Source organism: Tripterygium wilfordii, chromosome 11 (genome assembly GCF_013401445.1).
Source record: "Tripterygium wilfordii isolate XIE 37 chromosome 11, ASM1340144v1, whole genome shotgun sequence".
NCBI lineage: Eukaryota > Viridiplantae > Streptophyta > Magnoliopsida > Celastrales > Celastraceae > Tripterygium > Tripterygium wilfordii.
This window is the reverse complement of record NC_052242.1, coordinates 13,078,763-13,092,265: the sequence shown is the minus strand read 5'-3', so window position 1 is coordinate 13,092,265 and position 13,503 is coordinate 13,078,763. Positions and strand designations below refer to the sequence as shown.

The window sequence follows — 13,503 nt, the reverse complement described above, 5'->3', positions numbered from 1 at the left end:
TGTTGGAAAGTGTGCACTAAAGTCAATCATATGATGATTCTTTAGCACATTCTATTATCATAAATATGTTATTAATAAAAGTTATTTTTTGTTATTGTAATTATTTATATATGTGTAGTATGAATTATTATAATAATGTCCCTAGAATATAATGTATATTCTTAAATATCCTTAGTCAAGTATTATTGTAAATAGGGACGACAATAATACGTTGAGGCTAATATGTGTTTGATTAATATATGATATTAAGTCAACACGTAGGTACATAAATTGGAGAATTTATGTACTGGACCGACCCACCATGAAATCATTACATGGATCGTGTTATGGATGTCATAAATAATTTCATAGTGATGATGGTGTTTTGTAGTCCTTCGACCTGAGATCACCATTGTTCCCAACATAAGAAATTGTTCATTTTGACACTGTCAAATGTCACCCTTAACGAGGTGACTATAAAGGTGGTGATCGGGTGTACAATAAATTATGTAGAGGGATGTGAGTGATCAAGATGGAATTTGTCCTTCTCATATCACGGGATTGATATCTAAGGCCTCTTGATTGAATAGAGCTGATAAATGCATGGTCATGCTCAAATGAGTTGATATAATGATATCAATGTCATTTGTTTCGGTTAGCTTATTCGGGAATCAGGAAACATTGATTGAGCTATACGAGGGTGACATATCCATGTCTCGTGTTCAATCAAGATATCGAGGATAAAAGGAATTTATAACATGGTAACATTAGTCGCGGTAAAGGTTGAGTCAAAGCATTGACTTTCTCGTAATTTGGGTAGTAGTGATATGTTGCTAGACATCGCTCGCTGCTTGTAATTCTAAAATAGGATTTTATATTTACTGCCAACAGTACGGGAATCTACAGGGTCGCACATTAAGAATGATAAGCAATACGGAACGTAAAATTCATGAGATGAATTTCATATTAATGTGAGCATTTTTCGGTCCTAATTGGACAAGGATATTTTGACTTTGGTATTAATAAATTTCTAGAAACCAAGAGAAGTATTTGAGTAGGACTCAAACAATTTTGGAATTCTATTTTATCTCATTTTCTTTATATATATATATATATATATATGTATATATATATATACGTATATATAGATAAATCACATTTGTTTTGAGCGTGCATATATATATATATATGTTAACAAAGAGATAGAATTGAAGTGAGGATTCCGTTTTCAATTATTATTATTATTATTATTATTATATATATATATATATATATATATATATATATATTCAACAAAGAAAAAGAGGGTAGTGTGATTATATGTTTTGTGAAAACATATAAGTTATACGTGAGTTCTTCCAAGAAGAGGCCGAGAGTCTTTCGAAAGGTGTTCTCCTATTTTGCTCACTATACTGATTCAAGGTGTTGAATCGGATTTGAAGACTACGAGTTCGTTTCGGTCTAGCAACCGGAGGGCTCGTGAGTTTCGTTCGTGGACGTGAGACGTACATGAAGATTGCATTGTTCGTGTGGATTCCGTAGAGACATGATCAGAAAGTTCGTGTTCGTTGTATGCTTCGACAGTACGAAAGGCGCGCTACAAGGGTAACTATTCTAAACCCATAATCGAATGTTGATTTTAAACAGATCCTCGGATTAGGAATCGAAAATTTTTATTATTCCGCTGCTTGATCGTTGTTCGATTCCTTTCACCCATCACATCAACTTTTATCTTGACCTCTTGACACGTGTCTGGCAACAACATCTCACTTCTAACGACTATTTTTACTTGTATCCCATAAATGATAAAATCTCGAGGGACAACATATCCTTTTGGGTGTGCTATATAAACGAAACCCTTCACTGAAGGATGGACTTCCCTCCCCACTTTTTCTTCTTTTGGAATCCCCTAAGAAAAAAGTATGAATCCTCTTCTAGGCCTAAAACATTGCATTTTCATTAATAACATCGATTTATATTGATCTCTTTCTTTTTGTCACATGGACCATCGATTGACTTGATCATCAGAGTTTATTTGACCGATACTCCAATAGTGTCCAAAATTTCGACTATCACCGTTTGTTCATTTCACAGATTGTTGATGGCCAGCATCCGATATTCGTTAATTGTAAATTCGAATACCTACAATCTACTATTTTAAAAAAATGAAAATGGAAATACAAACCCAATTTCTGGTGTGGTGTTGGGTTGTTTGTACATTTTATGTACAGTGTACTCAAGTCTTGTCCCCATTTCATCATTCTTTATAAGAAGTTTTGCTTTGTCTTGATTGTAAAACCAATTCCATAGCCAACCCGTCCTCCTCAAAGACCATGCATGTCTCCCCACCCACACCAAAATGCATTAGAACCAAACAATAATTATGTTTGGTGAGGTTCTATATATATACATTATCCGCCCATGAATGAAGAATTATTAGGCACCAATAAGCTTTGATAAACTTCAAATGGGTCCTTGCCTTTTTTTGTTTGGCATCATGAATAGTCCAATACCATACCCGTCCGAACACCAATTATACAGTTTGAGGGAAACCTCCGAATATGACATCAAGTAAGTATCAAATTTCTTTTTTTTACTACACATTGATACAACTGAATAAGAATGTAGAAAAATTTTTGAAGCTCACTAAGTCAAGACTAGTATTGATCCCAGCGGTTGGTGGCTCTACCATGGCGGAGGCCTATGCTTTCTTGTTCGGGGTAGAACAGATCATTGATCGATCTTTGCCTTACACATTCTATACTCGAGGGTGATCCATTGGTCATTGTTTAGACTCTCCATCAAGAGACTCCTTCACTTACCCCTTACGGATTTATCTTCCAAGATAGATTGTCTAAAACTAATCCAATGGATTGTGAAATCGTCTATACTCCCCGAGACATCAAACGCCTAGCGGGATGGCTTAGCATCCTTAAGCTTTGATTCTGCAACCACAATCATCTTATGGGGGATAATCCCACCATCGCTATAATGTACTGCTATTTGATATCAATACAATTTCCCTTTCAAAATACTAGTTTTTTTGTTTTTTTTAATTTTATGATATGGGATCTCTTGGCCACTATCTTTTGGGTGTAAGTTGGGTAAAATGGTAAACCCATAGACAGAGACTAGATTTTCAAGACAAGTGACAAGTCATTCCATACCTAGAATATATAGGACACTGAAATGGATATATGAGCCTAACCAGGGCCCACTGGATTGTCAACTATGGCCCATTAACAGCTCCACCATGGTTGGGTGGGTCAACTTCTCTTGTTCATCTTTTTGCCAGGAATAATGGAAGGGAAGGAAGGAAGGAAGGAAGGAGTACTAAATTTTGTAATGAATTTATATTTTAATAAATAGTGCCAGACAGTTGGATAAATTTACATTTAAACAAAAGCTTAAATTAATAATAAAAGGGAGGGGAGGTCTCCTATCAATTCAAATATCTACTTCACCTAGTATTTCAATCCCAAAGTCCTTTTCAAAGTAGCAAAAGTTTTGAACTTTTAATAAAATAAAAGTCCTGTGGCTACGGCCATTGACACCAAATCAGTTGATTAATTCAGTACTTCCGACAAGGATATAAGAGCATGATTGATGAGAACAAAATAGATGAATATGTAATTAGAAAAAATCATGGAGAGTTGGGCATGGTGGGAATTTAATACAAATGTAGGGGCCAAGTCTTTTTTCTTTTTTTAATTTTGTTGCAATTTCAGGGGGGGAACATGCCATTAAATTTATTGTCTAAGACCACCTATAATACGTTTTAAGATTTTGACACTGCCCAATTGAAGGCCTTTATATTTGTTTAGGGTTTCTTTTATTTGGAACCAACTCAATGCAATCTAGTGGTCTTTTGCTTTGCAGTTGTTATATTTTGAATATATAGTGGTTTCTTCAACAAAAATCTTCTAAATGGTTAACAAATAATGGTGGGATTTTATAATTAGGGAAACTTTATGTCCTCTACATTTAGGAGTGGATGAAGACTTGAAAGTTTTTAAAACAAAATCACTTGGGTGATTACATAAGTGATGAATCTTTCTAAATCCAAACTGTATAGATTCAGAAAGTCCTGAGTTTAATTTTCACTGGAAGTAATACTCTTCTGTCAAAGGGTGACAAAATGATCGAATTTATCCGATCCAGATTAAACCAAGTTTAGACAGAATTAATTATATGTTTGAAATTCGATGTCAAATATAAATTTTTTGTCCAATCTAAAATCAGGTTTGAATCCAAACACATAAATTTTATCTGGTTTACTTGTTTGAACCCTAACCCGAATTAGGTTTTTGTTCGATTTACTTATTTGAGTTTGACAATTAAGTACGTCCAAAATCCAATCCGGATTCGGGTCCGGACATATAAATATTTCGTAAACACATATTGTTGTCCAATGCGACATTTTTTTGTCACATCTACTTTTATCCACGTGCTGGGTTTTTATCTAACTTATTATGTCGTCAGATGCGGAATTTCTATGTGTGGGTCTCGCAGTCCGATTATGAAAACAAAGTTGGATTGCTTCAGTGCCAAGCAATTAATCATAACTGGAAATTAATTTCACACAATTTCAAGTGAACATACAGATGAAATCATAACTGGAAATTCACAGAAAGTTCCCTCTCTATTCATAATTCCTCAAAATATAAATGATTACTGCACATCCATCCCAAAAAGTTCTCTTTTACTTGGGTATGTGAACTCAATTTTTTGTTTCAGAGCAGTCAATCCTTTCGCCGTCCGATCATCTGATTTCATTTGATCAAACGGTGAAAATAACAGACTGCACCGGAACAAAACTTTGACTTTACGTTATTGTAGCGGCTTAACTAGAAATAATATTAGTTGATTGATCTAATATGTACGGTAGCTGATCATCATCGTCGATTGTCAAGGCTCAGGAACACCAGACTGACTGTGGGGGTGCGAGTCTGTGATTTTAATATCTTCCTCTCTCAAATCCTTCTTTTTCTTAGCAATGAAACTCTCCACTATATTCCTGAACTCCTCACTACTCATCTCCTCCATTGACCGCCTCCCATTCTCCGTCTCCGATCTCCTCAGCTCTCTCTGCAGCTCCACCGTACGCCTCTCAAAGCTCTCCGATTGACTCCTCCTGTAACGCCGCCCTGTCGCTGGAGCAGAGCGCTCTGCAAAGACATCAAGGGCCCTGGTTGTATTTCCAATTTTCTTCACAGGAGAACCGGAGTTGCGATTCAAGACCGCGGATTTCATCTCCGCTGCGGCGGTGGATTTGGAGACGTACTCGTCGTAGAGATCGGGCCGTGCGACGTCAGCATTCTTGTGATTAGAGAAGTATATAGCGAGGACCAGAACGTTCATCAGCAGAAAAACGTATTGACGCTGATAGAGAACCGATTTGAGTGTTCTGAAAAGCTCGCCGGCATGTGGAGAAGAACACGAGAAGATGAGAACCAGAAGCGAAAACAGAGCTGCCATGCTTACAAAGGTTTTGAGCTTCCTCTGTTTGTTAGCGTCCTCCTTCTCTGCCCGAACACTGTCAAAATCCATTCTTTTGGTCTCCATCAAAAACAACTGAACAGAGGGTGCAGAGGAGTTGGGGTTTATATGTATGTGAATAGATGAAGGCTCTGTTTGGTAATTGTTTTTTCTTTGAATGGAGAATAATGGGAACTGTGAATGGTAGAGATCTGATGTGCTTATAAAGAGAGCTGATCACCATTGTTCATTCTTTCTTTTGTTCACAGCACGGGCAGACATATAAAATACAAAATTTTGAATAAAAAATATAATATTTCAAAATTATGAACAAAAATTAAATCTACTTTTCAAACTTATACCTAAACTTGAGGTCATTCACCAATTTAACTATTTGTACGTTCTTGATGAGAAAATGTTAAATATTACAAGCGTCATTGATTGATGCTTAGCTATACTCTCCCTGGCCATGTTAGGTTGAGCTTGGTCTTATCCCACATCCGTAACATGCGTGGACTATGGAGTATTATTTGTTTATAAGGACAAATCCATCTTTATACAATCATTAGGCCTTTTCATGGGTTTAAGTGACTTGGGTCAATGCTCAGTCATTGGGCCCATGAGGAACAAATCCGTGAGTGTAATCCGATGTATTCATAGGAATCGGAACTCCAAAACGGACAATATAATTGGTTGTATAAGGGTCTAGAATTGTATGGGAGTGTGAAATCTGACACTTGATAATGAGGTGATAATGAGGGGAAAAAAATGTTTGAAATTTGGTTGAAAAGTTAGAAAAAATAATTTGCATGCATGGGGACCTCATGAGCTCCCAAAAAGAGGGAAAACCAGAGAAAGACAATATTGTAGGAGATGATGAAGCCCATGAAAAATTGTTGTTTGATCAAAAAGGGCCATATGGGAAGTAGAGTGGGGGAAATCACGTGAAAACTCAACTAACCATTCAAAAGACAGTTAATTCTGGTTCTGGTTTTCTTGCTACGAAATGACAGCACCTTTTGTGCAGCCAATTGCCACATCCACATAATTCAACTTCATTCCTATTGCAGCTTTTACTAATGGTGTTGTTGGAAATTGGTACCTTTTTGGGTTGTAAGTTGTTACCTTAACAGCAAGATCACTAGGACAATACCTTCTATCTACGTGTTAGGTTTTGGCCCAACTTCTAACGATAGAAATTTCTGTGCATGTACTTAATAGACCGAGTTTAAATTCATATCGAATATCCAAAGGGATGCTAAAATTATAGCTTGTTTAGTAGAGAAAGATAACAATCAATTGGGTCACAGAAAATGGGAAATGCTAGAATGTATATATCAATGTAACCAAGGATTCTGCTCATACTAAATTAATTTCAAATGCTAGCTTTTGCCACTCAATCCACTCAAATAATTGGATTGGACAATCCAAATGTGTTTCCTTAATTTCTAATTAAGATTTCCAACTTATTGATGCCATGAATGATTGAAAACCCACAGTAAATGGTCATTATCTATTTGAACTTAAAAGCTTTGACTTGATGTGTGAATATGGTGGCACAAAAGTTGATAAGCTAAATCATAAACTCTACCAAATAATCAAGAAAATGGGAGGCTTAGTTAACCCTCCCACCGCCCCCCTACACATATATATAATATTACCAATAATTTACACACACTTTATGCCTAATTAACATTATAATAATAAGAAAAGGTAAACGACACAAATGGCAAAACCAAACATATTAGGTGGTCAAATATCAAAGATTCAGAATCATTGTCTTGACTTAATTACCAAGCAAGATTACAGTCCACATTTTCACATTCTTGCATACATAAGTGAAAGAGAGACTGACATCAAAGATACTGAGAACAGGTGGGTGGATAAAAGGTCACAATTAATGGATAAGAACCACTTTCCCCCTGCTTTTTTATTTTATTATGTTAATGAGAAGGCCACTTGTATATCTTTCTTAATTTTTTATTTCTTTTTCGTGAATTATGGGAAATATCCAGTAAAAGATACTGTTCTGTTGTGTTTGCCTTCTTGCTGTGATTCACAGGTTGAGATGACAATATGAAAATAATTTATCAAAACAAAAAAAAAAAATTGTGAAAAGGCAGATATGTACAGTTCTATATCTCCAAATCACTAGTGTAGTATTGTAATTTGTACGTGTCCACCAACAACCCTGCGGAGATTCCAGAGAGCATATCGTGAAACTTGATGTTGGTGTGGTACTAGTTGGGGAAGTTTCGATGATCAAATCAGTAATGTGGATGAGGAATTTGTAGTGAGAGAATGAGCAGAGCTTAGAGAGAAAGTGTCAGGTACTCAGGCACCTCCAAAGTTGGATCCCGCGGGACCTCAGGTATTTATAGGTCTGATCATGTGACTGTCACGTGGGTATTGAGTTGGAAGATATTGGGCCCTTTGCATGGTTGGTTAGGTTTGTAGAGAAGCTTCCTAGGCCGTGGCCCCCTTTTCAGCCATACAAACTCACCAGGCCCATTAAGTTGCTGAAACCTATTTGTAGTTTCTGCTGTGTATTTTCTAGATCCTGACCTTCCTGCAACTTCTTCAAGGCGCCATCTTCTTATGCTATCTTCTTCCTCTCCCTCTTTCTCCTTCTGCTGATTTCTGCTGGTAAGCACCAATCATTATCTTGTTATTTTGCCTTTTACTAGTATTTTACTTCTAACGCACTCTCGTGCTTGCAGAAATGCCAACAGCAGAAGCTAGCTAGAATCTGCGGGAAACGAAGCAAAACACGGTCACGGACTCACGGTTTTGTGGAAACTCCGGCAACTGTGACCGACATGGAGCCTGTCATGCAGACCTCCCTGGATTTGCATGTTTCTGTTACTTTAGATGTTGATCAAGCTCTAAAACACAATAGACATGGCTGGAGACCACCGAGTTCAATGTCGAAAAACCTTATGTGAGAAGAATAATAAATTAATAACGCTACCAGCCTACCACTGTGTGACTAGCATCTACCTTCTAAATAATCCAGGATGGCCATTATATGTTGCAGTAATGTCCTCCATGTCAGTAATGTCTGTGTTCCTCAACTACTTGGTATATGTAACCATCTAAAAGTTCTATTACCGCTGCAACTTCTTTCCTCTTCCTTCAAAATTAAGGCATAATCAAGCAGAAAATACAGTCTCTTCGTTATGTGGAAAGAAGGAGACTTGTGCGCATAATAATAATCAGATAGTATCAGAATGTAGACAGTGCAAAGCAGACATCAAGAGAAGAACATGTTGTACAATTAGAGTAGGATATTAAGCTTAGCAAATGACAATATGTGGAAACTTCAAAAAATATGAATCAAGTGGCATCCTAATCCACCCTCCTCAAAAACCATAGCTCTAATCTCCTCTTGACATAATCAATATGCCCTTAGTGAAGACTTATAATCATAGTGGATCAAGAAAACCCAACTAACAAGTGGAAGACTGAGTGGGAAAGTGTTAACAATAGTATCACACCGGTTGGTAATCCCAACCATGTGTGGTTTATAAATCCAAACTCACCCCTTAACAACTAACAAAGCCTTTTCCTAGTCAGAGTGAGTTGGGCTTTGTCTCATGGGTTTTGGTCCTTAGTAGTTAGGCTAAGGAGAAATAAAGCCGTACGGGCCCGATGTATCATTGGAAACTGGACAACCCAAAGCCAACAATATTGTTGGTGTGTATGAGGGTGTGGATTTAGAACATGGTGTCGAAGCAATTCGATCGAGTTGGACATGACCTCTACTCCAATTGTTGGATCTTGACATAACTCAACGGCCAGCCCACAAGTATAGGAAGTGTTAACAATAGTCCCACATTGGTTGGATCGGTTGGTAATCCCAACCATGCTTGGTTTATAATTCCCAGCCCACTCCTTAACAACTAACAAACCCTTTTCCTACGCCAAGTAAGTTGGAATTTGTCCCATGGGCTTCGGCCCTTAGTAGCACCAAAAGAGATAATCTTTGAATTACAACATATGCAGCCAAGTATATAGGACATATGTTCCATCATTTCCTAAGAACGCTCAAACATGATTCTTGACTTTTCCCAGATAAAGCTAAGTAGATGAGTCAAGTTATAGGACATATGTTCCATCATTTCCTAATTAAGAATGCTCAAACAAGATTCTTGTCTTTTCCCAGATGAAGCTAAGTGATGAAATCAACAAGAAATGGATTAATAGCAATCATCCTGATCTGATGCATCTATCTATAAATAGCAGAAACTTAGCAAACTAAGACCGAGAAAATAGACAGACATGGCGAAACTACTCGGTTCTTCACCTTCTTATGCTATTTTCTTCCTCTCCCTCTTTCTCCTTCTGCTGATTTCTGCTGGTAAGCACCAATCATTATCTTGTTATTTTGCTTTTCACTAATCATGGCCTTGCATATCTAGTTTTTTCTTTTTACACACTCTCGTGCTTGCAGAAATGCCAACAACAGAAGCTGGAAACTGCGAGAAACGAAGCACAACATGGTCAGGGCCTTGTCTAAACACTGGCAACTGTGACCGACAGTGCAAGGACTGGGAGCATGCGTTACATGGAGCTTGTCATGCACAGTTCCCTGGAAGTGCATGTTTCTGTTACTTTTGTTGATCAAGCTCTAAACACAATAGCCATGGCTGGACCACCGAGAATAATATCGTAAACATTATATAACAAAAATAATATTGCTACCACTGTGTGACTAGTATCTACCTTCTAAATAATCCAGGATGGCCTTTATATGTACAATAATGTCCTCCATGTCAGTAATGTCCGTGTTCCTCCACTATTTGGTACATGTAATTTCTTTCCCCTTCGTATTCCAAGTTTACTCAACCTTCATAAGGCATTAATAATCAAGCAGAAAATACGTACAATCTCTTCATTATGTGGATCGAATGAGTCTTATGAGCGTCATAATAATCAAACAGAAGCAGAATGTAGACAGTGCAAATTAAGCAGAAATCAAGAGAAGAACATGTTGTACAATTAGAGTTGAATATACATCCAAATGAACTTAACAAATGACAATCTGTGGAGACATAAAAAAAAATATGAATCAAGTGGCATCCTAATCCACCCTCCTCAAAAACCATGGCTCTAATCTCCTCTGACATAATCAATATGTCCTTAGTAAAGACTTGTAATCACAGTAGATCAAGAAAAATCCAACTAACAAGTTGAAGACTGAGTGGGAAATTCCTAGTTCATGATAAATCCTTCCATATACATGGTAGAAACTCTTCCAACAATTTTGCCCTCAGCGTAGCACTCCCAAATTATCTTAACCCAGGAGGGTGCGTCATCTGTGTATAATTACTAGAGCTGTTGGTTAGTGTCAATGCAAATAATTTGTAGGAAGGGGGTAGGGGTTTGCGACCCCCAAATTTTTTTTAGATCAGTTGCCAATATATATATCAACAAAAAAGTAATCAAAAGAAATCCACATATTAATATGAGGATGAAATCTTATGATCTAATTTCCGTTTGGACAATGCTAGAGACCCCCAAATCTATCTAGTATCAAAATAACCATTGATTAAAAACACACATGCAGGGCCCACTTCACATCCAACACTCCACATTAAATGGGGGTCACTTTTTGGGGGTCTCAAGCATTATCCTTTCCGTCTAGGGACCCAAAGCCCTTGCTTTGGTGGCTTTGCCCAGGGGCCGGCCTCGCATTGTAGTTCCCGGTGTGTATTGTCTAGATCTTGACCTTCAGCGACTTCTACTAGGCGCCATCTTTGTTTGATAATTAATAGCATCAAAATAGCATCAAAAGAGAGTCTTTGAATTACAACATCTGCAGCAAAGTTTATAGTACATATATATGTTCCATCATTTCCTAAGAATGCTCGAACATGCATGATTCTTGTCTTTTCCTAGAGCTAAGCGATGAACTCAACAAGAAATGGATTAATAGCAATCATCCTGATCTGATGCATCTATCTTTAAATAGCAGAAACTTAGCAAACTAAGACCATCCCCAATTACAATTTTCTAGAGAAAATAGACAGACATGGCGAAACTACTCGGTTCTTCCTCTTCTTATGCTATTTTCTTCCTCTCCCTCTTTCTCCTTCTGCTGATTTCTGCTGGTAAGCACCAATCATTATCTTGTTATTTTGCTTTTCACTAATCATGGCCTTGCATATCTAGTTTTTTCTTTTTACACACTCTCGTGCTTGCAGAAATGCCAACAACAGAAGCTGGAAACTGCGAGAAACGAAGCACAACATGGTCAGGGCCTTGTTTAAACACTGGCAACTGTGACCGACAGTGCAAGGACTGGGAGCATGCGTTACATGGAGCTTGTCATGCACAGTTCCCTGGATTTGCATGTTTCTGTTACTTTTGTTGATCAAGCTCTAAACACAATAGCCATAGCTGGACCACTGAGTTTAATATCGAAAACCTTATGTAAGAAAAATAAGATTGCTACCACTGTGTGACTAGTATCTACCTTCTAAATAATCCAGAATGGCATTTACATGTAACACTAATGTTCTCCATGTCAGTAATGTCCGTGTTCCTCCACTATTTTGTATATGTAACCACAGCTCTAATCTCCTCTAACATAATCAAGATGTCCTTAGTATAAAAGGAAAGACTACTAATCATGGAAATCAAATCATTCAACATCATAAATCCAACTAACAAGTTGAAGACTGAGTGGGAAATTCTTCCTAGTACATGATAAATCCTTGATCCTTCCACATACATGGTTGAAACTCACAGGATGAACAGACATATTTACAAACACATGATATGCATTATCCAAATCAACCGCATATCAGGCATCATAAGGAAGAAAAAAGAGAGAGGAAGAATTGGTCAGAAGAACCGTACTTTCTAGCTTCTTCTTTTTTCCAGATACTTCTTCTTCTGACGAGAGCCTTTGCGCGATATGGAAATGTATTTTGGAGGGGAGGACGAGGACGGGAATTTCCATTATCTGAAGGAGGCCAGCGAATCTCTTTCTGAACTTCTCGACCTGGTCGGCATCGACGAGCAGGGCAGAGCGACTTCCGAGGTAGAAGGGGTGGTTTCCAAACCATACGTCCACCACATACTCCTTTTGCGGAATTGAAGTTTATACGTATTATATCTGGAGAAATGTATTTGGAAGAGTTAGCGTCTTCTGTTTGTTGGGCTAATGGGCTCTGTTTGTATGTATTGTACTGACCTTTATGGGCCTGATAGTACATAGGCTCTGCAACCCCAAGTACTCTTATGGGCCGAATGGGTTAATCTGTTAAAGACCCTAGAGGATGATAGGCCCACATCTTGAGAGCAATAACTCTCGGCCCATATATGTGAAAAATTAGGTTTGGAAATTTGCCAACCGCTTTTTGGGATGGATTTTTTTATATGAGCAAGTTCTAGAAGGTTAAATCTTAATATACGCTCAACCTATAAAGGAGTCAAAAATTTAATAATGATCAAAAGGTTTAAGAGGCTCAAAACGTTAGATTCTTGAATTTTATTCGACCAATAGGGATTTAGGTCAATTAGGCCAGTAGGACACGGCCACGTTAGATTTCGGGAACCATCTTTTCATGATTGCGAGTACGTATTGGATATTTCCAAATTTTTTCAAATGCACAATCTAGTGTGATATTTTTCTTCATACAGCATCGTTGGTTGTTAGTGGTGGGGATGATAGGAACAAGTGCACTACTGTCAATTCATAGTATTGTGACTATTGTCCACATATTATGTGAACCCCCCACCTTCCCCCACGCCATTCACGGATTTCATTGCTTTTCTTCTCTTGACTTCTCAAAATAACCCAATTAAGTGGCATACACGCAAATGTCTAGTTTATTCTCACTTATTCAACACGTTTTTTGGTCTAACCTTCAATAGCGACGACACAAGAAAAATAAAGTCATGCGAAGTTTAATCCAAAACAGACAATATTGATTTATAGTGTTTGTGTTGAATTTGTATAACATGATATCATAGCAAATACTCAATCCATTTGGCCACAAGCTCTACTTGTCCAATTATTAGATCCGATATAACCCA

The 13,503-nt window shown here is 37.5% G+C and overlaps 3 protein-coding genes across 3 annotated transcripts; 1 reads left to right on the top strand and 2 right to left on the bottom strand.

Moving 5' to 3' along the window:
• Window positions 1-4,650: 4,650 nt before the first annotated feature.
• LOC120008830 lies at window positions 4,651-5,529 on the bottom strand. Its single transcript, XM_038859191.1, has 2 exons — window positions 4,914-5,529; window positions 4,651-4,745 (listed from the first exon to the last, which is right to left on the bottom strand). The coding sequence occupies exons 1-2, from the start codon at window positions 5,527-5,529 to the stop codon at window positions 4,651-4,653; spliced, it is 711 nt and encodes a 236-aa protein (XP_038715119.1).
• A 5,303-nt stretch (window positions 5,530-10,832) lies between these two features.
• On the bottom strand, window positions 10,833-12,565 carry LOC120008829 (the record flags this gene model as incomplete). The annotated part of the gene is made up of 2 exons (XM_038859190.1): window positions 10,833-11,275; window positions 12,322-12,565. Coding segments are annotated over 2 exons (432 nt in total), but the record flags the coding sequence as incomplete, so codon positions are not given.
• LOC120009466 (defensin-like protein 1) lies at window positions 11,492-12,328 on the top strand. The gene is made up of 2 exons (XM_038860082.1): window positions 11,492-11,570; window positions 11,664-12,328. Exons 1-2 carry the CDS (start codon window positions 11,492-11,494, stop codon window positions 11,831-11,833), a joined length of 249 nt encoding a protein of 82 aa, XP_038716010.1. The 3' UTR covers window positions 11,834-12,328.
• Window positions 12,566-13,503: the final 938 nt, after the last annotated feature.